At 41.4% G+C, this 26,263-nt stretch overlaps 1 protein-coding gene across 8 annotated transcripts in view; it reads right to left on the bottom strand.

Annotated features, from left to right (window-relative positions):
* Positions 1-26,263, bottom strand: part of GCNT1 (glucosaminyl (N-acetyl) transferase 1) — a 129,649-nt gene that overhangs the window by 16,114 nt on the left and 87,272 nt on the right. For 4 of the 8 annotated variants that reach the window (XM_017892746.1, XM_017892744.1, XM_017892743.1 and 1 more), the window contains 2 exons: positions 6,278-6,422; positions 2,770-4,768 (listed from right to left, as the gene is read on the bottom strand). In XM_017892746.1, coding sequence (XP_017748235.1) covers positions 3,358-4,644 — 1,287 coding nt within the window. In that variant the 5' untranslated portion in view covers positions 4,645-4,768; positions 6,278-6,422 and the 3' untranslated portion in view covers positions 2,770-3,357. Of the gene's footprint in view, positions 1-2,769; positions 4,769-6,277; positions 6,423-15,245; positions 15,271-25,185; positions 25,566-25,823; positions 25,846-26,263 lie in introns of those variants that run through there. The other 4 variants (XM_017892751.1, XM_017892745.1, XM_017892747.1 and 1 more) reach the window with 4 other exon arrangements.

Below are 26,263 nucleotides of genomic sequence, written 5' to 3'. Positions count from 1 at the left end.
ATAAAATAGGCTTTGTGTTAAATGGTTTTGCCCAACTGCAGGCTAAATGTTCTGAGAACATTTAAGGTAGGCTAGGCTAAGTTATGATTTCAAGTTAGAGATATTCAATTCATTTTCAATATGATATTTTCAAATTATAACAGGTTTACTGGGACCTACCCACATCGTAAGTTGAGGAGTATCTCTATTTAATATAGTGAGAAATTATTTTTATTTTTCTGAACAACTGAAAAAGTCCAATTCAATCGACCCTACAGAGGAAACGAACTGAAACATGGCCTCTTCTTACCCAAATCACTACAAAAGAAAACCTACTTGTTATTTAAGTGAACTGTACTGAATAAATGACATAAATATATGTATAGAAACAACAACGCTCCATTTTCAAGGCTGAGTGGCTGTTTACTGAGTTCTGGGAAGAGCTTCAGTAACTGCCTGTAAAATAAAGAACAATTTTTATTAACTCTTGTCCTTAGTAAGAAAGATATAAATCTTGATGCAATACTCATTAACTAGAATCCTTCCATTACAAAATTTTTGTTCATTTATGTTTAAGGACTTTTTGTTAGTTTGTTTGTTTTTGGAGATAAGAGTTTCACTGTCACCCAGACTGGAGTGGTGGTGGGATCTCAGCTCACTGCAACCTCCGCCTCCTGGGTTCAAGAGATTCTCCTGCCTCAGCCTCCCAGGATTACAGGTGCAAACCTGGTTAACTTTTTTTTTTTTTTCCTATTTTCAGTAGAGATGGGGTTTCATCATGGTGACCAGGCCAGTCTTGAAATCCTGAAGATTACAGGTGTGAGTCACTGTGCCTGGCCATGTAGACCTTGGAGATACAGATTCTAAAATCCTATTTTTACATTTGTGATGAAGAAAAAAATCCCTCAAAACCTGTCAATTTAAATATAAATCAGATGTAGTCACACATAATAAACGTGCTAAGATAAATAACTTTGCATATTTGTAATTTTCAGAAATTTTAATTTCCAATTTTGCTAAGTTCAAAAATACATACGACATAAAGCAAACAGGGCACAATGTTAACACCAGGTGAGGGTTATAGGGTGTTTACTACTGTTTTACTTTTGCTGTAGATTTGCGATTTTTCAAAATAAAAAATGAAAAAATGTTTATAAGACAAAGTGTATGTCACTGAGTATCACTAGTTTTAGAGTTAAAAAGTGCCCTGTCGGCCGGGCGTGGTGGCTCAAGCCTGTAATCCCAGCACTTTGGGAGGCCGAGACGGGCGGATCACGAGGTCAGGAGATCGAGACCATCCTGGCTAACACAGTGAAACACCGTCTCTACTAAAAAATACAAAAAACTAGCTGGGCGAGGTGCCAGGCGCCTGCAGTCCCAGCTACTCGAGAGGCTGAGGCAGGAGAATGGCGTGAACCCGGGAGGCGGAGCTTGCAGTGAGCTGAGATCCGGCCACTGCACTCCAGCCTGGGCGACAGAGCAAAACTCCGTCTCAAAAAAAAAAAAAAAAAAAAGTGCCCTGTCTTTTAGGTAAAAACTTTTCTGCTAAGAGAAGCATGGGAGAAATATTTGACATGCATTAAAGGAAAAAACTGGTTTAGAAGCCAATAAAGAGAGAACACACTGCATGTACCGCCCTCATCAATATTATCTCTTGAGTTTTCAAAACATGTTCCTCTTGCTCCAACAGACTCCCATGCTAATCATGCAAAAACACAGCAATCGACCAACTTCCACGTTTACAAATGATAATAAAAGTTTAAAAACATCTCTCTCAACAAGATGAAAATGTTTTCTGACTTTGAGGAATAAAACAGGTTTTCTCAGTTGAATGCCTTAAAACTGTCTAATACTCTGAATTTCTCACGTACTATTTAATTTGGCTATGTTTTAAAAATACAGCACATGATTTTAATTCTTGTTTAAAGTCTAATGCTAAATGACAAAGCCTCACAGTTCCTGGCAGCTTGTTTGCTGAACAGTATCAACACGGCAAAATTATAAGAACTTCTTTTTAAGATTTGAATGTACTTTGAGATGTGAGACGGCATTAGAGCAATCCCAAATTGTCTGTCTTATGGTGAAAATGGCGAGAGTAAAAATTGTATGCTGTGAATGATACCAAAAACTAAAAAAAAATCTGTCCCAAACTTAAAGTTCCCTTCCCAGGCCTTCCAATAGGCCATGTGCACACTTCTTTCCTCCTCATGGAAGGTTGAGAAAGGAGGAAACTTACAACCAGGGGCAGGTAATGGGAAGACCCAAGGATAGGGCCAAGTCCTTTCAAATGAAGACACAGGTGACAGTGGGATTAAACAATCCTGGGAGGTTGGACACAAGTAGACTCAATGAGCGACAGCCTTAATTTTGGGGATGGTGTCAATGCTGGTTTTTACACTCATTACTGGCATCAGAAATGGTTTAAATACATTCCTTTTCTCCTCCCTCCCACTCCCCAGCCCCTCAAACCTATATCATCCTTTCTGTCTTAGTTTTCTGTACTAATTACTGGCAGTCAGATTGCAGAGACAATAATTTAGGGTCCAGTGAAAGTAAATTTTTACACAGCTTGATAGCAGTCTGGGGAGACTGAGGAAAGGAAGATAGAGGCAAATCTCTAGAAAAATGGAGTGTTTCTCTTTGTAGAAGCTATAAATTTTTTTTTTAAAAAGATGTCTTAACTTTGCTAATAACCTAAGATGATTTGTAGAAATTAACTAAAGTAGAAATTGTCATTTTTTGGTTTTGAAAATGTGTGCATTGTTGCAAGCAAAATAACACAAAACAATGTTAAATCAAGCCCATTTTAAGCTCCCTGAGATGACATACAGAGACAAACTACACAGTACAGTATTAGAGCAGAAAATAAATCATTTACAAAAATCACTTAGAGTAAAATCAAATTTCCATTTCAACAAATATAACATCAGATTAACTGTATCCTTGATTATTTGTTGCTGTAAGTTTATTCATACCAGAAAAATGGTCACATTTAAAATTCTCAAAATAGTTTTGGCACAGGTCACATCTTCTCATTTTGCTAAGTCCCTGAGCACTTTGAACAGGCTGACTTTATGCACCGGCCTCTTCGCCATCCACCCTGGTCCCCTCTTTCCAGAATGCCTTGCTACCTGCTCTGGCCTCAAGGCTACCTTTACCCCTCCCATCATTAACTCTAGATGAGCATTTAATGTTATCACTTTTCTAGCTAATGGTGCTCTGCAGAAACCATGCAGCTTCTCTGACAAGAAGATCTAGAGTCCCCGCCCCAAAGAGGAGCTCATACCATCTTCCCGATGCTCACTGACAAGGAAGGGGAAACAGATAAGGGTACGTTTTGTGTATCCTTCTTATTATTCATAAAGTTGCCTGTAATGGTCAGTGTTTTAATGTCTCCAAAGCTTTATGCCTCAAATGCTCATCCAAACACTGGATGGCAAAGAGGTCAACATCCACGTCAAACTTATTGGCAAACAAGTGGTGGTTGCGCAGCATCCAGTTCAAGTCACCAGCTCCAAAAATGCACACCGAGCGCACGTGGACCCCATCGCAGGGAGGGTAGGGGGCACCCTTGGAAACATCACCCTCAAAGTATTGCCACTTGACAAACCTGGCAACTGCTTGCATGTCAGACAAATCGTACTTATGGCTGGCAGAAAGTGAGCCCGGGACTTCAGGAATCCTCTGGATGGTGGCCCAGAGATACTCATCAGGGCTGTATGTGTCTTGCGCCCACTCCATAAACTTTTGGAGTTTTTCATTCTGTAGTACATACCCCACATACTCTCTACTGACCACAAAGTAGGCACTGCCAGAAAAAAGAGGTGTTTCGAGCGGAGGAAGCATTTTGACAGTCCCTGTGTTTGTCAGCTTTCCATTAATGACCTCATACCGCTTTTTCCACCTTTCTTCTTTATGGGATGGCATCCTCTCCGTTTCCAGGCTGTTTTCTCCCATTAACAACTTCAGCTTCCTGACAATTTCTAGGTTGGTTTTAATAGGAAAATCCATACCACAAAGATTTATCAAGTACTTCCAGTTTGCACTCATTGCATAGAGGTCCTTCATGCAGTTAAGGTCAGCCTGAACCCGGCTCCACGATGCATAAACCACACTCTCCAATCGGCTGGCCACAAAGACATTACTGAAACAGGAAGCGATGCCTGTCACTGCAGCTAAATAGGAATCCTCGGATTTTGTGTCCACATGAATGCAATAGAAATTCTGAGGCATATAGATGGCCCTCAGCAGCCTGTCAAGCATTTCAATCTTGTGATGAACCACTATAGAATATGCTATTGGAAACTCTGCCTCTTCTTTACTAAGGGGTTCTACAATATATTTGCGTCTCTTGATGAAAGAAGTACAGTCACCGGTCATGTTTATATAGTCATCAGGTGTCCACCGAGGGCGCTTTTTAAATTTCACTGTTAGGATCTCAAGCTTTACCTTTTGGATTTCATTTACATCACCCTGTAAAACTTTGGTGCAATTAATATCACTACTAGGATTCTCCCCAGCAAGCTCCAAGTGTCTGACACTTACAAATTCGGGCTTTTGATGAATCCTTAAAACGGAGAAGGTGATTAGGGAAAAAATAAGAACCACAAAGTAGTATTTAGTGGGATAAGAAAAAAGTCTCCTTCGCAGCAACTTCCTCAGCATTTCAAACAATAATCAGGGATTTTCGTTGTGAAGGACAGTCTTCTATGCTCAAGCACCAGTGATTTTTTCCTCCGTTGTGACCTTGAAGGTTGTCAGTTTGCATTTATCAGAGCTGCAACGGCATCTTGAAATGAAGAACAGCACCGAAATAAAAGAAGCAATTATAAATATATATATATATATGCATGTATGTATGTATGTATGCATGTAGAGAGAGAGACAGAGAGTTTCACAATAAATCTTCTCAGGCTCAAAAACTGTCCTCTTTGCTATGAGGTCAGGTTTAAAACAAAAACAAAGTGGCTGAATCAGAGGAAAGTGTTAGTAGTACAGGAAGCTCACAGTCTCTAGTATTTATACCACAGATTGAAAAAGAAAACAAAAGAAAAAACAAACTCCAAATCCCAGTACCTGGATGCACTACAATATCTAACAACAGGTATTTTACCTCTCTGGTATGTTGAGGTGCAAAACCATAGTGGGTGACCTAGGTAATAATGATTGAACAGTCTATAGTTAGTCAGTTTCAGACACTGTGCCAGAATTAGCACCCCTTGTCTTGAAATCGTTAGTAATTTAAGTTCCTCCTGACATCTTTTAATGTCCATTATCTGGTGTCAGCAGCCCTAAAAGAGATCACATCCATTCTGCTTTTTGCTGATTTAGGATTTGGGGCATACTTAGGGAGAAGTTTGGAAATGATTGTCACTTTTCTTTTTGAGACAGAGTCTTGCCCTGTCGCCCAGGCTGGAGTGCAGTGGTGATCTTGGCTCACTGCAAGCTCCGCCTCCCGGGTTCACGCCATTCTCCTGCCTCAGCCTCCCGAGTAGCTGGGACTACAGGCACCCACCACAACGCCCGGCTAATTTTTTATTTATTTTTTTTTATTTTTAGTAGAGACGGGGTTTCACCATGTTAGCCAGGATGGTCTCGATCTCCTGACCTTGTTATCTGCCCGCCTTGGCCTCCCAAAGTGCTGGGATTACAGGCATGAGCCACTGTGCCTGGCCGGAAATGGTTGTGACTTCTAAGAATCTTTGGAGGAAGGGCAAGTCAACGGAATTTTCAAACTGGATTGAAAAGGCTCAGATGAAACCAGGCCCAATTTTGGACTGTGTTGGGTTGGTCTCACAGTGAGTTTAATTCCATGCCAGACACTACAAGAAAACAAAATATTCATAATCCAAAAGAGAGATACAGCTTGCGTTTTCTGCATTAATTATAACAGACTGCAATAACTAAGTCTTGCAGAAAACAATAGTGTATACAAATTGTAATTTATGACAGACCTTCATCTATATTCAAATTTTAGGAACACAACCCACTTTTACTATGTAAAATGCTTACAAACATTCAATAGCTTTGTTTTCAAAAATTAATTTTATAACTTGGCAATTGGTTCTATAGCTGATAAGCGCTGCTGTTCTAAAAAAAGAAAGCCAAATACTACCAATTTGACCATTATAAATCTGTTTATAACAAGATTTCTAGAGATTTGACACTAGTTTTTAACGCCAGAAACTTAACTATTTCATTAGGAAATGAGTTGTGAATAGTAATAATACAAATAAAAATGAATAAATGACCATCATTAATATAAAATAATATTAAGAAAAGTATTTAGACTTTTTACCATTTAAAGTAAGGACAGTCTGAATCACTTAGTGCTGATTCCAGGTGACATCCTGTCCCATTCTGAGCACTTCACCTGCTGTCAGGTGTATTAAGTGTCCGGGCATCCAGCGATAATGATGTGTTCCATGAGGCTTTAAAGAAATCTGTGAAATTAAAAAACAATGTGTGAAGGGATACATATGAACATATAGTATTCACACACTCAGAAAATACGTTGGTGAACTAATCCTACATGTTTACTTTTTTTTCTCAAAATTATGGGTGGTTAACTTTCCTCTTTTAAAATTTCCTTCCCTCTAGTCTTACTTATTTTTCTAATTCTATGTTTGTGGATTGCTAAAGATTTGAAAACATCCTGAAATTTAGGTTAAGTTCTTTGAAAGAAAACTCTAGCAGCATTTCCCTTAATGCATACCAAGGAACAGTTTAGTGGTGCAGTATGATTAGAAAATCCAACATATCCTTTCCCCCACTGTGAAGATTCCCAGTGCTCCCTGGCAAATTAATGTCAATCCTGCAGCTGAATTTGCTGCTCATCTCATTTTCTTCTAACAATCTTGATCACCACCCCGCTTCCACACCTCTACTAGAAAGCCACCATGGAGAGCTTCTGTAACAATACATAAGAATTTCAACCACTAAAATATCAAAACACTACACAAAGTATGCCTTTAAGTAATTCCTGCCCCTTACAGGTTCAAGGCATGTAAGGAAATCTCTATGGAATCATCAGCAGACCACTAACTAACCGAGAGACTTGAGTGGATCTCACATAACAAAGAATATAAACTTCAGACAACTGCTCGAGGAAAGTCACTAAACAAACAAATAACAAAAACAACAAACCCTGGTCAGGGTAGGTAGGGGTAGAGGTCTGATTTCCATGGTGGACACACTATAAACTATCCTGTTTCAACAACAACAAAAAAATTACAAGGCATGCAAAGAAACACAAAAGTCTGGTCCACTTACAGGGGGTGGAACAAACAAAGCAGTCAATAAAAATGTCCCCAAAGAAGCCCAGGCATTCGATTTAATAAATACTTGAAATCAGCTCTTATAAGTATGTTCATAGAACTAAATAACTGAAAGAAAGCATGAGAATGGTATCTAACCAAATGGAGAAATTCAATGGAATGTACAAAACAAAGAGTGAACCCTTAATAATAATAATATATATAACAAGTTTGGGGAGGTAGAAAAATAGTTGAAAAAATAATGTATCAATAATTAATAATAATGCATAAATATTGGCTTAATTGTAAAAAATGTACCACACTAATTTAAAATATTACTAACAGAAGAAACAGTGAGGGGGTAAATGGAAACTCTCTGTACTTTCTGTGTAATTTTTGTAAAAAAAAACTGCTCTAAAAATAGTCTATTAATATTGAAACAAAAATTAATTTGCACATCCAAGAAGTTCAATGAGCTGCTAAGAGGATAAACTCAGATACCCTCACCTAGACACTTCAAAATCAAACTGCTGAAAGGACAAAAGATTTTGAAAATGGTAAAGAACAGTGATTATACAACAAATCCTGAAAATGATTAACAACTTCAAATAAAAAACAATGGAGACCAGAAGACAGTGAGCGACATATTCAACGTGCAGAAAGAAAGACTGTTGGCTAGGTGTGGTGGCTCATGGCTGTAATCCCAGCACTTTGGGAGGCTGAGGCGGGTGGATCACTTGAGGTCAGGAGTTTGAGACCAGCCTGGTCAACACGGTGAAACCCTGTCTCTTACTAAAAATACAAAAATTAGCCAGGCATAGTGGTGCATGCCTGTAATCCCAGCTACTCGAGAGGCAGAGACAGGAGAATCGCTTGAACCTGGGTGGTGGAAGTTGCAGTGAGCCAGGATCATGCCACTGCACTTCAGCCTGGGCAACAGAGGAAAACTCCATCTCTAAAAAAAAGGACTGCTAACCAAAAATTCCATAATGAGCAAAATCATTCAAAACAATGAGAAATTAGGATACTCCCAGATAAATAAAACAAATACAATTTATCACTAGCAGCCTTACCCTTCAAGAAATACTAAATGAAGATATTCAGGTAGAAATGAAAAGATTCTAGACAGCAACTCAAATCCACATGAAAAAATAGAAAGCAGCAGTAAAAGTATATATATATACACCTTTATATATATATATAAAGTAAATATATATAAAGTATATAAAGTATATATATAAAGTAAATATATATAAAGTATGTATTTATAGGCAAATTTATAGTATGAATGTAATGTTCTTCGTAATTCTCTTCTCATCTGATTTACAGCTACATTAATTTATGATGACAAAACTGTGTTGACAGGCTTATAATGTGTACATTACATATATATATATTTTTTTTATTTTTTATTTTTGAGATGGATTTTGCTCTTGTTGCCCATGCTGGAGTGCAGTGGTGCAATCTTGGCTCAATGCAACCTCCAGCTCCCAGGTTCAAGCAATTCCGTTTCAGCCTCCTGAGCGGCTGAGATTACAGGCACCCACCATCACAGCTGGCTAATTTTTGTATTTTTAGTAGAGACGGGGTTTCATCATGTTGGCCAGGCTGGTCTGGAGCTCCTGACCTCAGGTGATCTGCCTGCCTTGGCCTCCTAAAGTGCTGGGATTACAGGGGTGAGCCACTGTGCCCGGCCCTAATGTATTTTTTTTATCTCACTGAATGGATAAATTGGAACCATCATAAATTGCTGGTAGAAATGTAAATGCTTGGTGAAGCTGCTTTAGAATGTTTCGTCGGTCCACAGAAAATTAAAACTAGAGTTACCATATGACCTAGCTGTTCCACTGTTAGGTATATACCCAAGAGAAATGAAAACATATTTTCATGCAAAAACTTGTATACAAATGTTCATAATGGCATTATTACTAACTAAAATAGTGGAAGCAAGCCAAATGACCGTGAACTGAAGAACTGATAAACAAAATGTGGCATATCCATAAAATGGGATATTATATGGGTATAATAAGAAATGAAGGTCTCACACATGTTCCATACAATGCACATGAAGAACCTAGAAAACATTAGGCTGAGTAACACTCATTTACTATATAATTCTGTTTATATTAAGTGTCCAGAAAAAGCAAATCCATATAGACAGAAAGTAGATGAGTGTCTGCCAGGGGCTGGGGACATGGGGGAATGGCAATGACTGCTGGTAGGTACAAAGGTTTCCTTTGAAAGTTCTCTAAGTAGATGGTGGAGATTGATGTAGAACTTTGTGAACATATTGCATACTTTAAAAGGGTAAACATATGGTATGTGAATATCTCAATAAAGCTATTATTAGAATAATAACAATAAAGTTCCCCATAGTAAACAGATTTTAAGTTAGAAATTGTGATACCACTGAGTTTCAGGGTTTTTTTTAACCAGGAGAACTAGAATCATCTTAAACAGGATTTTACAGAATGTGGGTACGTGAAAGGGTCACCCCAAAATCCATATAGAAAATACAAAGTTCAGAACCAAACCCTTGGATCTCACCTCAAAAAAGCACAGGTCTGTACCACTGTCGTCTACATCCTAAACAGCCAACATGCTTTGAAAAATACTTTTTACAACGTAAAATCACTAGTTTTGGGTTTTAATAAGATGGATAAGTGTCTATAAAAGAGGTAAATATGTGAGAAAACAGTGTCTATAAAGGAGGTAAATATGTGAGAAAGCATTATTTTATTAATAATGCTTTTGATTTTGTCTATTTATCATCAGGGTGAATAGAAAAGTCAAATCATTAAGAGGAATTGTAATTAACCAACCTAAGTTCAAGACATAGAACGTTTTCTTAAGTAAAACTCGGCTAAGAATCAGAAGAGTGAAAGGAAAATGAGATTTCATAGCCAAAGAGACTTCCAGGAAGAAGAGAAGTTTAAAGGGAAGTAAAAATATGCACATGCTATACTATTTTAATGCAATTTTAATTACCAAAAATTACTTAGTTTAAGCACACCCACACAAGGAATGAATAACAAAATAATTAAATAACAAAAATGTGGCCATGGGTAGTTAACACTGCTCAGCCCAATGTTCCTTCACCTTTATATTTCACTCAGGAAGTACACTCACTGAAGAATATCTGGTGGGATATGCCAGTGAGGGCAACTACAGAAGAGTAAGAAACATTCTAAATGACAAAAGCTCACGAATTCTGGGAAAGTAAGAAAAACGCAAGTCCCAAACCACACTAAGCCTCACTTGCTCAAGGCCTACACAACCCAACAACTGTCCTGGGGCATGTCCTGAAGAAGGTCCCTCATTGCACACTGGCCCTTTCCTGGAAGAGGAGACTTCCTTATGGACACCACCCTATATAATTTTAAGTAGAACACATAATCTAAGAAGAAATGCAAAATGAAATAATTCCACTGTGAGTAGGAACAGAGGAAAGCCAGTACCTGAAAGCAATGGTTCTTGGTACGTGACTTTTAAGACCAAAAAGTACAAGAATACTAAATTCTAAGAATACTGAAAATAAATACTGACCTGTTATACAGTCAATAAGAAGGAAAGCTAGTCAAGGAAGGGAACAAGAAGATAGGCATCGCATGCCCCTAAGGTGACGATATGGTCACTAGAAGTGTTCCAACACAAAGAGAGTAAGCACCGCCATATAGAAAGGGTGCCACTGAGTGCTTAATGGAGTGGGAAGACAGACAAAATGACCTCAGGGAGAGGGAGACAGCAGGCAGGAATCAAACTGGAAAAGCAGATGGATGAGAGGAAACTGAAAAAGCAGATGCACAAATCCCAGGCTGACAGGCGGGAAAGAACAGACCAGCTCTATTTACACTGCAGGATCTTCAAAGGGTGCAGGAACTAGTGCTGGTTGCACAGATCCCTCTGAAGCCGGGCTGCGGGAGTGATGAAGGAGTAGTGTTGCTTTGTTGTTTGGTTTTTTTTGTTTTGTTTAAAGTATCCACTAGTAGCTGTTTACAAAGCAGCTGGGTTTCTACCTCAAACTTGGCAAAGACCCACCCAAGATGTAGTCTCTGCAGAGGCTCTCCCTTCCAGGGCACACCAGGCTTAATGGAAAGCAGTTCCCATCCAGAAAACAGTGTGACCCAGGCACAGTGAATATCCTTCTCCATTTCCAGCTTGCTTATCCCTAGTAGTTCCCAGAACTTTGATTGTCAGCCCAGGACAGGATTGTTTTTTTTTTTTTGTTTTTTTTTTTTTTTTTTTTTTTTTTTTTTTTTTTACTGGGGAATCCAACATATGCAAGACGAAAGAAGGCTTGCTTAAATATCTTGCTTAAATTGGGAGTTCCCCAAATGGTCAAAGGAAACATACTGTTTAGAGAGAAGAAAACTACCACTAACATCCTCAGGATATAGAAAACTACCACTAACATCCTCAGGATGTTAAAAAATATGTTAAAGTTATATATATAAAGTTAAAATATGTTAAAATTAAAATATATAAAGTTAAAAATATGTTTAAAAAAATTAACGAGGTACAATATATTTTCTGAAGACAGCCAGGCCAACATTTTCACTCAACATTTTCTTCTGCTATATGACCTTGCCACTCCCCAACCAAAAAGTAGTCAAATTCCCTCCCTCTTGAATTTAAGAGGCCGTATTGAGAGGTGAAGTCAGCGGGACTTCTTGGGTCGAGGATTATAAATGCACCAATCAGTGCTCTGTGTCTAGCTAGAGGATTGTAAATGCACCAATCAGCTTTCTGTAAAAATGGACCAATCAGCACTGTGTAAAATGGACCAATCAGCATTCTGTAAAATGGACCAATCAGCAGGACATAGGCGGGGCCAAATAAGGGAATAAAAGCTGGCCACCCAAGCCAGCAGCAGCAACCCCTTCTGGTCCCCTTCCACACTGTGGAAGCTTTGTTCTTTCACTCTTCACAATAAATATTGCTGTTGCTCACTCTTTGGGTCCGCACCACCTTTAAGAGCTGTAACACTCACCGCAAAGGTCCATGGCTTCACTCATGAAGTCAGTGAGACCATGAACCCACTGCAAAGAAGAAACTCTGGACACAGCTGAAAGAACAAACTCCGGACACACCATCTTTAAGAGCTGTAACACTTACCACGAAGGTCCACGGCTTTATTCTTGAAGTCAGCAAAACCAAGAACTCACCAGAAGGAACCAACCCTGGACACATCTTGGTGACCACGAAGGGACCATCATCAAGTGGTGAATACCATTGGACCCCTTTCGCTTGCTATTCTGTCCTATTTTTCCTCAGAATTCGGGGGCTAAATACCGGGCACCTGTTGGCCAGTTAAAAGTGACTAACACGGCCACCAGACTAAAGATATGGGTGTCAGGTTTTCTGGGAAAGGGCTCTCTAACAATCTTCGACTCTTCAGAGTTGGGAGTATTGGTTTGCCTGGAACCAGCTTCCACTTTTCCTGTACTTCCAGGCTGAGCCAAGGGTCGACAGAGAGAAAAGCCATTCAGATGCGGAGTCCTGACAGAAAGTTGGTTGACCCTGCAGCCATGAGTGGAACTCTCCAAGTCACATTACCCAAGTAAGACTCACCCATCTATCCTATCTATCCTGACCCTTGCCTCCTGAGTCCTAACGCCTGTCAGACAAACTTCTTCTCACCTCTCTTCTCCGAGACTAGTCCCTCTTCTAAAAACCACTCCGTCTCTGGTGCTTTTCTAGTTTCTCCTATAAGAATGGAGCTGGGCGACATGACTTCTCCCCTTTCTAGGTCCCATGACAGCCATCTTGCTATTACTCACCTTTGGGCCCTATATTTTTAACCTCCTTGTCAAATTTGTTTCCTCTAGGATTGAGGCCATCAAGTTACAGATGGTCTTACAAATGGAACCCCAAATGAGCTCAACTAACAACTTCGATTGAGGACCCCTGGAGCAACCTGCTGGCCCTTCAACTGGCCTAAAGAGTTCCCCTCTGGAGGACACTACAACTGCAAGGCCCCTTCTTCACCCCTATCCAGCAAGGAGTAGATAGAGTGATCATCACCCAATTCCCAACAGCAGTTGGGGTGTCCTGTTTAGAGGGGGAATTGAGAGGTGAAGCCAGCTGGACTTCCTACATCAAGTGGGCAGTTGGAGAACTTTTCTGTCTAGCTAGAGGATTGTAAACACACTAATCAGTGCTCTGTGTCTAGCTAGAGGATTGTAAATGCACCAATCAGCATTCTGTAAAACTGGACAAATCAGCACTGTGTAAAATGTACCAATCAGCACTCTGTTAAATGGACCAATCAGCAGAACATGGGTAGAGCCCAATAAGGGAATAAAAGCTGGACACCTGAGCCAGCAGCGGCAACTCGCTCGGGTCCCCTTCCATGCTGTGGAAGCTTTGTTCTTTCGCTCTTCACAATAAATCTTGCTGCTGCTCACTCTTTGGGTCCTCACTACCTTTAAGAGCTGTAACACTCATTGCGAAGGTGTGTGGCTTCATTCTTGAAGTTATAGTGAGACCAAGAACCCACCGGAAGGAACCAACTCCGGACACATTATGATTATGGTTTGACCAATAGACTTTGGCAAAAGAAATGAATGCTATGTGACCATCAAGGTCAGGTCATGTAAAACCATGCAGCTTCCACCCAGTTGTCTTGAAAAATGTGCTCTCTAGACAGAAGCTCCCTTTTAGAACCAGCTTCCATGCTGTAAGAAGCCACATGGAGAGACCAGATATAGGTACCCAAGTCAACTGTTCCAGCTAAGCCCTGTCTTCAAGTCATCCCAGCCCAGATGTCAGACATGTGAGTGAAGAAGCCATCAGATGACTACAGCCCCTAGTCACTCCAGTCTTCACTGAATTCTTGACCAACAGAATGTGTGAGCAAAACACTAAAATGATATTGTTGTATCTTACTACATTTGAAGTGGTTTGCCTCACAGCAATAGATGACTAGAACAAACAGGAAACCACATAAATAGAACAAATAGTAAATTAAAAGAGCCCTTGAAAATTATTAACATGATAGCAAACATGAAAAACTTGGCCAGGTGTGGTGGCTCGGGCTGGGCACAGTGGCTCACACCTGTAATCCCAGCACTTTGGGAGGACAAGGCGGACAGATCACCCAAAGTCAGGAGTTTGGGACCAGCCTGGCCAACATGATGAAACCCTGTTTCTACTAACAAAATTAGCTGGGCGTGATGGTGTGTGCCTGTAATCGCAGCTACTTGGGAGGCTGAGACAGTACAATCGCTTGAACCCAGGAGGAGGAGGTTGTAGTGAGCCAAGAGTGTGCCACTGCACTCCCGCCTGAGCAACAGAGCAAGACTCCAGCTATAAAGAAAAAGAGAAACTCAATAGAAGGGTTGGAAGATAAAGTGAGAAACACTCTCAGGGAGTAGAGCAAATAGACAAACTGAGGGATGAGAAAATAAGAGAAAACATACAGTCATTTAGAGAACCAGATCGGAGACCCACTATATGAATAACAAGAGCTCCAGAAAAAGAAAACAGAAGAAAAAGAAAAATGGAAGGAAGTCGTCAACTAAATAGACTATTTCCCAAAATGAAAGAATAGTTTCTAGATTGCAAAATCTCCTAGGGTATCAGCACAGTGGATGACAACAGACCCACACCAAGATGTATTCATTAATCATGAAATATCAGAACAATGGGAGGAAGAATACTGCATATACTTTCAGGGGAGGGGGGAAACTAACCCGCATAAAATGGATTCAGAAGCAGAATGTCTTCACCCTTCACAAAAACCAGCCACAGAAACCAGGAGACAATGGAGTAATGCCTTAAAAGTGCTAAAGAAAACAATCCCAGCTAAGAATTCTCATAATCAGATGAACTAATCAAAATAAGGGTAAAGCTGGATGTGGTGGCTAATGCCTGTAATCCCAGCATTTTGGGAGGCAGACGAAGGTGGATTACTTGAGTTGAGGAGTTCGAGACCAGCCTAGCCAAGATGGTGAAACCCTATTTCTACTAAAAATACAAAAAGAATTAGCCAGGCATGGTGGCACACACCTGTAATCCCAGATACTTGGGAAGCTGAGGCAGGAGAATCACTTGAACCTGGGATGCAGAGGTTTGTGGTGAGGCAAGATTGTGCCACTGCACTCCAGCCTAAGGAACACAGGGAGACTCCATCTCAAAAAAAAAAAAAAAAAAAAGTAAGGGTAAATAAACACATATTAAGACAGGCAAGGTATCAAAATATATACTTTTAAGTACCTTTCCTCAGAAAGCTACTGGAGAATGAGTTATATTCAATAATTATTAACCAGGTGCCATGGCTCATGCCTCTGATCCTAGCACTTTGGGATGTGGAGGCGGGTGGATCGCCTGAACCCAGGAGTTCAAGACCAGCCTGGGCAACATGGAGAGACCCTGTCTCTACAAAAAATATGAAATTATCTGCATGTGGTGGTGTGCACCTGTAGTCCCAGCTACTCAGGGGGCTGAGGTGGGAGGATCACCTGAGCCCAGGAGGTCAAGGCTGCAGTAAGCCATGATCGTGCCACTGCACTCCAGCCTGGGCAACAGGAGTGAGACCCTGTCTCAAATATATATATATGTATGATTAACCAAGAAAGGAGAGGACGTTAGTAAGAATCAAAAAGGAGATCTAACCGAAGAGGAAAGAAAAGGGAATCCCCAGGTCAAGGAACATCTTGGCCATATAACAAGCCAACAGACAAACACAGCAGACTGGAACCAGTCAGAAGGCCCTGGGAGAGACATCTTCAAGAAGACAAAACCGGCCGGGCGTGGTGGCTCATGCCTACATATGCACGTAAGCATATGCACACATCTATGCATAAGCAAACCGCTGATGGATAAACCTGGGTCACCAACCTACTGCCCTTCAGCAGCAGGAAACATGGTCTAAGTTCATTTGGCTTCTAGTCCCAGTGAATACTTTTCAATTTCACTGACTCCCCAAGGACTATTGTTCTGTGTCCCAGAGGCTGCTGTGACTGGAGCAAAATACCAACTACTGTGTTTGATGTCAAAGCCATGCCAGTTATCTCGAAGGACTATGACCCAAGTGAGGGAGCCCAAATGCCACCCAAGGCAGGTCAAGGGAAGGAGCAGGAAGCAGGTAAGATTTCAAGGCAAAGGCCTTGCCACTCAGGGTGGAGTTCTTTCTGGCCAATTGCACTTTTATAGCCTCATCTCATCTCAGGGTATTTGGTCTCTGTCCCCACCACACCCTTGCCCTGCTTGGAGGGTAGTCGCTGACACCTGACTGCTGTCTGTGCCTCCCTGCAGTGAGCTGCTTAGTTCCCCTGTGGTCTCACACTGAACAAACAGCTGAGACCCTAACTGTGGCTGGCCATGAGGAACCAGCCAAGTTCTTCTGCTAAAAATTTAGATCTACTGTCTTTTTTTTTTAAATGTTTGTTTTTAGTAGAGATGAGGGTCTCACCATTGTTGCCAGGCTGGTCTCGAACTCCTGACCGCAAGTGATCCACCCACCTCTGCCTTCCAAAGCGCTGGGATTGTAGGCATGAGCCACCGTACCCAGCCCTATTCTTTCTTCTGACTGCCAGAGAAGAGTTCTGTTTCTATTTCCCCACACTTGCAGGGACTGAAGATATCTAAAAGCATACTCTGTTTAAGATAAAATGATAATAAGCAATTTTTCAAAAAAAGCCTAAGTCCCTCAAACACAAAGAATATAACTGAAGTAATAGCATCAAAAATTTGAAAGTTAGAGGTAGTGAATGATAACTGCCCACTGCACTCCAGCCTGGGCAACAGAGTGAAATCTCAGAAAGCTGAATCCTAAAGCAGACTATGGGGAAAGCTGACACCGTGCAATTTACAGCCCACCTTCTGCTGAAGGGTAGACTAAAATAGAGCAATGCTTTCCAAATTCTGAAGGAAAACTATTTTCAATTTGGAATTCTAAGTAGCCAGCCAAGCTATTGGTAGAATGTGATATAACAGAAAGGCATTTTTATACCAGTAAAGTCACATGCACCTTTCTCAGCAGGTTACTATGAGAAGCATGCCACTAAAAGATGAAATTCACCAGCAACTGTAAGAGCATTAACATCACTAACCTGGAGTGCTTAATATGCTCTGGAACTCTTCTAAATGACTTACCTGTATTAACATATAGAATCTTCAGGAGAATGCTACATAGAAAGTATTATTTTCCAGATGAGGAAACTGAGGCATAAAGAGGTTATATAGCTCTTCCAGCATCACATGGCGAGTAAGCAGAAAAGCTAGGCTTCACATCCACATAATCTGGCCCCCAAGTTTGTGCTCTACTGTCCATTAAGAAAAAGACAGGATCCAGCCACGCACAGCAGCTCATGCCTATAATCCCAGCACTTTGGGAGGTTGAGGCAGGCAGATCACTTGAGGTCTGGAGTTCGAGGCCAGCCTGGTCAACATGGTGAAACCTCATCTCTACTGAAAATACAAAAATTACCCAGATGTGGTGGCACGCATCTGTAATCCCAGCTATTTGGGAGGCTGAGGCAGGAGAATCGCTTGAACCTGGGAGGTGAAGGTTGCAGTGAGCGAGATTGAGCCACTGCACTTCAGCCTGGGTGACAGCAGTGAGACTTTGTCTCAAACAAAAAAAAAAAAAAAAAAAAAGGAAGAGACAGGATCCAGTAATCAAGGGACCCAATATACATGAGAGGCAACAGAAATCCTAAGATTACAAAGGGAGAGCCCAAGATGATGGTTGTGTGGGAGTACTAGGAAGAAACCAGTCCTTAATTAAAGCAAGTGAACAGCTCCAGAAAATATCTGAGATGAAACAGAGAACCCCTGCTGTAAATTAATGGATTTAGAGAAGACTTTGTTAACTAAGGTAGAGTTCAGAATTAAGTAAGTAAAATGCAGGCCAGGTGCGGTAGCTCACACCTGTAATCCCAGCACTTTGGGAGGCCGAGGCAAGCTGATGACTTGAGGTCAGGAGTTCAAGGTCGGGCTGGCCAACACGGCAAAACCCTGTCTCTACTAAAAACACAAAAACTTAGCTGAGTGTGGTGGCATGCACCTATAATCCCAGGTGCTTGGGAGGCTAAGGCAGGATAATCGCTTGAACCTGGGAGGTGGAGGTTGCAGTTCGCTGAGATAGCACCACTGCACTCCAGCCTGGGTGATGGAGTGAGACTCCATCTCCAAAAAACGTAAAAGTGCATATAATAAACAAACAATATGAAAAAATACCATTGAGTACAAGTGAGTAAAATATGCCAACAAGTACGTACAATAAAAGAAATCATGGTCGGGCGTGGTGGCTCATGCCAGTAATCCCAGCACTTTGGGAGACTGAGGTGGGCAGATCATGAGGTCAGGAGTTTGAGACCAGCCTGGCCAACACAGTGAAACCCCATCTTTACTAAAAACACAAAAATTAGCCGGGTGTGGTGGCGCGCATCTGTAGTCCCAGCTACTCAGGAGGCTGAGGTAGGAGAATCACTTGAATCTGGGAGGCAGAGGTTGCAGTGAGCCAAAAGGGTGCCACCCACCACACGCCAGCCTTGGCAACAGAGTGAGACTCTTATCTCAGGAAAAAAAAAAAAAGCAATCATGGTATGCTAGGCTGAGTTTATACATGGTTATAATAATATAAACATTGAGTTGTGGTCAAACAAAAAGCATGACAATATACAGAGCGTCTCAAAACTATTTTCATAATAATACTAGGCCATTCTGCAACCTTTTCACTCCCTCTGTGTTATATACAGTGCAGTTTTCCAGGGGCTACATGATGTGTTTGTTCTCAACAGAGTAAGTGCAGAAGTATCATAATTCAGGTATTTTCTATTAAGCCAAACAGTAAAAGAGATTTACAAAATACAAAACACTGTTATTCTTCTAACTTTTCTAAAAGATTTTCACAAGAAATTACTTATGTTAAAATAAAGGGCTTATTGTTATTTTCACAGAAGTACTACTTAAGATTTTTGTTTCTTCTTTTTTTTTTAAGACAGGGTCTCACTCTGTCACCCAGTCTGTAGTACAATGTCACGATCTTGGCTCACTGCAGCCTCTAACTCCTGGGTTCAGGTGATCCTTCCACCTTAGCCTCTCAAGTAGCTGCAACCACAGGTGCACCCGACCGGTTTCTTTTTTTTTTTTTTTTGGAGAGATAGGGTCTCACTATGATGTCCAAGCTGGTCTCAAACTTTGTCTTGAAATCCTGGCCTCAAGCAATCCTCCTGCCTTGGCCTCCCAAAGTGCTAGGATTACAGGCATGAGCCACTATGTCCAGCCTGTTTTACTTTCTAATAGAATACATACCAATAGATATAACCCACATAAACAAAAGCTCTTTGTGATCCTCAGTGATTTTTTAGAGTATAAACAGTACTGAAATAAAGTTTTCGGGCCAGGCATGGTGGCACACACTTATGACCCCAGCTACTCACAAGGTTGAGGTGGGAAGATCACTTGAGCCCAGGAGTTCCAGATCAGCCTGGAACAACCCGAATCAACATAGCAAGACCTCATCTCATATTTAAAAATACATACACACGACAAAAACTTTTTCAGAATCGTTGACTTTGGGGATGAGAGACAGCCAGGAAATGAGTCCAAGTGTGGTGGAGGGTTTTGGTTGAAAGAGAATTAAACCCTCCTTAATGGTCAGGTGGGGTGGCTCGTGTCTGTTATCCCAGCACTTTGGGAGGCTGAGGTTGGAGGATCATTTGAGCCCAAGAGTTTGAGACTAGCCTAAGCAAAATGGTGAGATACCATCTCTACAAAACAAGAAAATTCAAAATTAGCTGGGTGTGGTGGTGCATGCCTGTAGACCCAGCTACTCAGAAGGCTGAGATGGGAGAATCACTTGAGCACAGGAGTTCGAGGCTACGGTGAGCTACAATTGCACCACTGCACTCTAGACTGGGTGACAGAGAAAGACCCTATCTCTATTAAAACAAACAACAACAACAAAAAAACCTCTTTAATAGTAGAAAGAACTTAAAGCTGAATAATTTAGAAACTGTATAAGCATTATTATTTAGAGATATGAAAATACCCAACTAAAGAAATCTGTAAAAAGTTGAAAATGGTTATCTTCAGGGCTATGCAGCAGAGAATGTTAGCCAGTAGTCACATGCAACTATTGAGCACTTGAAATGAGCCTAGTCTCAACAAATAATTTTTATTTTAATTAATTACATTTTAAAACTTGAAGCAGTATAAAATCTTTCCCTTAAACACATTACTGTTTTGGTAGGACTGTATTTCACTTTAATGACCACATCATGTAAGATACTATTATTACATCGTAACAGAAATATTAGACACATGTATCATTTCAATATTTCACTAATAATTTTATATTGTTTACATATTGACATTATAAAATTCTGATATGCCAAAGATAATATACTATTAATTTGGCCAGGTGCAGTGGCTCACACCTGTAATCCCAGCACCTTGTGAAGCTGAGGCAGGAGGATCACTTGAGTCCAGGACTTCGAGACCAGCCTGGGCAACACAGTGAGGCCCCCATCTCTACAAAAAAAAAAAAAATTAGCCCAGTGTGGTGGTGCACGCCTGTAGTCTCAGCTACCTGGGAGGCTGAGGTGGGAGGATCATCTGAACCCAGGAAATCAAGGCTGCAATGAGCCAAGATCACACCACTGCACTCCAGCCTGGGTAAGAGAGCAAGACCCTGTCTCAAAAGGAAAAAAAAAATTTTTGTACTTTTTTTTTTTGGAGACAGAGTCTCGCTCTGTTGCCCAGCCTGGAATGCACTGTCCTCAGCTCACTGCAAGCTCCGCCTCCCGGGTTCACGCCATTCTCCTGCCTCAGCCTCCCGAGTAGCTGGGACTACAGGCACCCGCCACCACATCCAGCTAATTTTTTTTTGTATTTTTAGTAGAGATGTGGTTTCACTGTGTTAGCCAGGATGGTCTTGATCTCCTGACCTTGTGATCTGCCCGCCTCGGCCTCCCAAATTGCTGGGATTAAAGGCGTGAGCCACGGCGCCCAGCCCTGATTCTTTTTATTTAATGCTGCTACTAGAAAATGTTATTTCTCACATTATATTTCTATTGGACAACGGAGTTCTAGGGAGTAGGAAATTTGGGGGGCCATTGGGAGAAGCATGCTGTTTTTCATAAGTACAACTCTTTGTTGGGAGGCAGTTCTCCGTGAGTGCCTTGCATTTCTGTACATCTTGCAAGTGAGGCACTGTCTTTTTGTTCCAGATAATTTTGTCAAGGCTATTTCTATAGCAAACAGCCTAGAAAGAGAGAAATGGTGTTTCCCTCCCTAGCAAAGGGCAAACCTTACTGACAACATAATAAAGATGATGTCACCTGGGGCAAAGCACAGCATGCTTACTGCCCACTATAAAAGATTTGGTTTCTCTAAGCTCAGGATTTCTTTCCCATAATGCAACCCACTGTTTGTAGTTATCACTTGGCCCTCTTCATACTGCCCTGTGGGAAGTAAGGCTCTAGCAACCTGTAGGAAAAATGCTGATCCTCTGCGACTGCTTAATACAGGTCATAAATGGCACTTCACCTCTGGCCCAGAAGTCTGTGTCTTTTGCCAGGATCCATGAAAATTGTAACAGGCTTGTTAGCTTTCAAGTAGGGTAAAATCTCAGACCCTTCATAGTTCTTGACACGCTTGTGGAAATATCTTCTTTTTTAAATCACATGCATTTATAACTCTGATTAAAATAAGAACTACATTTTAAAAAAGCCTTACAGGTAGTGATAAAATTAAGACCTATAAAGATGGTAATCGGTTTTTATATATAACTGATACAAATCAATATTCTAAAGCAGGGGTGTCCAATCTTTTAGATTCCCTGGGCCTTATTCCCTGGAAAAAGAATTGTTTTTGGCCACACATAAAATTCACCAACACTAACAACAGCTGATGAGTTTTAAAAAAAAAATCACAAAAAAAAACTCATAATGTTTTAGGCCGGGCGCGGTGGCTCAAGCCTGTAATCCCAGCACTTTGGGAGGCCGAGATGGGCGGATCACGAGGTCAGGAGATCGAGACCATCCTGGCTAACACGGTGAAACCCCGTCTCTACTAAAAAAAAAAATACAAAAAAACTAGCCGGGCGAGGTGGCGGGCGCCTGTAGTCCCAGCTACTCCGGAGGCTGAGGCAGGAGAATGGCGTAAACCTGGGAGGCGGAGCTTGCAGTGAGCTGAGATCCGGCCACTGCACTCTAGCCCGGGCAACAGAGCAAGACTCCGTCTCAAAAAAAAAAAAAAAAAAAAAAAAAAAAACCATAATGTTTTAAGAAAGTTTACACATGTATGTAGGACAGAACTCAAAGCCATCCTGGGCTGTGGGATGACAAGCTTGTCCTAAAGTCTTGATTAAGCAGAATGGGTACATGAATTTCCTTTCCTTCATTCCAGTTTCTTTTTACAATTCCAGCCACTATTTAATCTCATATATATATATTTTATTTTGAGACGGAGTCTTGCTCTGTCGCCCAGGCTGGAGTGCAGTCGCACAGTCTCGGCTTACTGCGACCTCAGTCTCCTGAGTAGCTGGGATTACAGGCACACGCCACCAATCTGGCTAATTTTTGTATTTTTAGTAGAGACGGGGTTTCACCATGTTGGCCAGGCTGGGCTCGAACTCCTGGCCTCAAGCAATCCTCCCACCTTGGCCTCCCAAAGTTCTGGGATTACAGGCGTGAGACACCACGCCCGGCCTTTTTTTTCTTTTTTCTGAGTAATCCTATATTAAAATATATTTTGTAATTATATAAAAATGTTAAAATACATAATGAAATTTGATGCCTTCTAAGTTAGATAAAATTAAATAAAATTAGGTTTCATCTGTGTAGTTTACATACAGAAGAAAAAATACCAGTTCTCCATACCTGAATTAATGACATGAAAAGTTCTATAGAATTTTTTTCATGTAATCATTATACTACTTTGAGACAAAATGTCATTTAAATAACCCTTGCATTTCAATCAGTAATGAAAATAGTTTTATTAGCACGTTAACAGAAGAAAAAGCATCCTCTCTTTCCCCATGCTCTCTCTCCCAAAGGCACACCAGGGACACACCAGCTGACAGGCTGGGGGAAGAACTGACTCGCACCCTTTCTGCCTATTGACTTTGCAGGAAAGATGAAATACACCTCAGTCTACGCCACAAAGTGGAAAACTGCAAATTCGTCAGGAGGAAAAGAAAGGATCCAAGAAGGCTTCCTCAATGATAATTGACTTGAATCTTGAAAATGGGTAAGATTTAGATATTAGAAAATAAGAGAGAAATGCATTTCCGACTTCTTGGCTTGCTCAGTTAGGGGAAACCTGAAGCAAAGGAAGCCTGCGAGGAAGAGGAGATTGTGATAGCAATGAAAAGCAGTTTTAAAAATAAGAGGAAGGTGAGTAAGAGATAACAGCTGTTTGCCACTTAGGTTCCGAAACCCTAAGGACGTCCTTCTCCACTCTATTATGACACGAAATCTGTTTCTCAATATGATGAGCCACGATGAGTAAATTTGCAAGCACATCTGTGCAAACAAGGGCAAGTTTCAGTAATGAAAACAGTAATAATAAACGGGGTCACTGTTACTCATACACGCAAACAGAATGATTTAAATGATCTCACAGAAATGAGCCCACCTGAGAGGTAGGCTGCAGAAAAGTTCTGCAAAGGAGGAGCCACAGCAGTGGCTCCGGGGCCAGCTCTACCCTCCCCTGGGATGATCCCTCTTGTGTATAATGAGGTTTGCCTGGTAATTGTGCAAAGGCTAAAACTGTCCCCCCAAAATAAGGAAATGGAGAAGAACCAAGACATTCTGGAAACTTTTTTTGTGTGTGAAAAGTATATATATATATATGTATACACACACACACACACACACAAGAATAAAGGCCAAAGCTGTTCTCATCTGATTTCTCTCTAAACAAAAAATGCGCTGGGCATAATGGCTCACGCTTGTAATCCTAACATTTTGGGAGGCTGAAGTGCTGCAGATCACTTCAGCTCAGGAGTCTGAGACCAGCCTGGGCAACATGGTGAAACCCTGTCTCTACCAAAGATACAAAAATGAGCCAGGCGTGGTGCATACCTGTAGTCCCAGCTACTTGGGAGTCTGAGGTGGGAAGACCATTGGAACCTGGGAAATCGAGGCTGCAGTGAGCTATGATTGCACCACTGCACTCCAGGATGGGTGACAGAGCGAGGGGCTGTCTCAAAAAAATAAAAATAAACACAAAATAGTATCTTGAAAGGATGAAAGAACACCCAATATCTGGCCTGGGCGAATCCTTTTCCCAAGAACCTGGAGATGATACATTAATGGAACCAAAAAAGAAAAGAAGGGGAAGGATGAAATGAGGGCAACCAGCAGGGCAGACCTGATACACAAGAATGATCCCGCTAAGGGCTCCCCCTTCTCAGGCCCATCTCTTTTCTCCATCATGTTTGGCCACCATAGCGGGGCCCATGGCAAATCAGCAGGGCTTGCATATTCTAGCTGCAGTTCAGTACCAAAGCAAGAATGAAAATGAGAAAATGTAGGATTCAAAAAGGATTCTACAATCATATGTTCTCAAGACATTAGTATTTGTGTTTTCAACAGCAAAAAAGTCACCCCAATACCTCTGCTGTTAGTTGCAGTGCTTTCTCAATACCAATATTCAACTTCTTTAAATTTAAAATGTATTGCTAGAAATACATATATGGCTTTACCCATACAAATTTCATTAATTCCCTTGAAAGCCAAAGGAATGTCCATGATTGTATCGTATCCAAATGAAGACCATCCTAATGGTTAAAAAAAGCAAGTGATAAACAAGATGTAGTATATCCATACAACAGATCAGTATTTGGTTTTAAGAAGGAATGAAATTCTGGCTCAGGGTACAACATGAATGAATCCTGGAGGCATTATGCTAACTCAAATGTCAGACACAACAGAACAGATATGCTATTGCGTCCGGAATTTATTCCTCCCGGGGGGTTCGGGATCTCACTGACCAAGAACGAAGCTGCCAACCCTCCCGGTGAGAGTTAAAGATGGTGTGTCTGGAATTTGTTCCTCCAGACGTTCAAACGTGTCCCGCGTTTCTTCCTTCCAGTAGGTTCGTGGTCTCCCTGACCTGTCAGGAGTGAAGCCGCAGACCTTCGAGGTGAGTGTTAACAGCTCTTAAAAGGTGGCCTGTCCGGAGTTATTTGTTCCTCCGGTGGGTTCATGGTCTCGCTGACTTCAGGAATGAAGCCGCAGACCCTCGTCAATGAGTACTGCAGCTCATAAAGGTATGGCGGACCCAAAGAGTGAGCACCAACAAGACGTTCGGTGAAAACCCAAAAGAACCAAGCTTCCACAACTTGGAACAGCACCGGACCAGGTTGCCGTTGCTGGCTGGAATGGCCAGCTTGTATTCCTTTGTCCCCGCCCACATCCTGCTGATTGGTCCATTTTACAGAGCGCTGATTGGTCCATTTTACAGAGCATTGATTGGTCCATTTTACAGAGTACTGATTGGTCCATTTTACAGAGTGCTGATTGGTGCATTTACAATCCTTTAACTAGACACAAAAGTTCTCCAAGTCCCCACCCGACTCAGAAGCTCAGCTGGCTTCACCTCTCACTATGATTCTACTTATAGAGGTACCTAGAGTAGTAAGATGTGCAGAGGCAGAAAGTAGCGTGGTGGTTTCCAGGGCTGAAGGAGGGAAGAATGGGGAGCTATTGTTTCCATGAGTACAGAGCTTCTGTTTGGGATAATGAAAAGTTCTAGGAATGGATAGTGTGAGATGGCTGCACTGTGAGTGCGAATATGCTTAATGCACTGAATTTCCTCTGATTTAACCTTGGGAGTTTTCAACCTCTTTGTTATGATTTTAAGAGATGTTGGGCCGGGCGCGGTGGCTCAAGCCTGTAATCCCAGCACTTTGGGAGGTCGAGACGGGCGGATCACGAGGTCAGGAGATCGAGACCATCCTGGCTAACATGGTGAAACCCCGTCTCTACTAAAAAATACAAAAAACTAGCCGGGCGAGGTGGCGGGCGCCTGTAGTCCCAGCTACTTGGGAGGCTGAGGCAGGAGAATGG

The sequence above is a fragment of the Rhinopithecus bieti genome, unplaced genomic scaffold, assembly GCF_001698545.2.
Source record: "Rhinopithecus bieti isolate Rb0 unplaced genomic scaffold, ASM169854v2 scaffold_19708, whole genome shotgun sequence".
In the NCBI taxonomy this organism is placed as follows: domain Eukaryota; kingdom Metazoa; phylum Chordata; class Mammalia; order Primates; family Cercopithecidae; genus Rhinopithecus; species Rhinopithecus bieti.
Note: the sequence above shows the minus strand (reverse complement) of the source record. Positions and strands in the feature narration are given on the sequence as shown.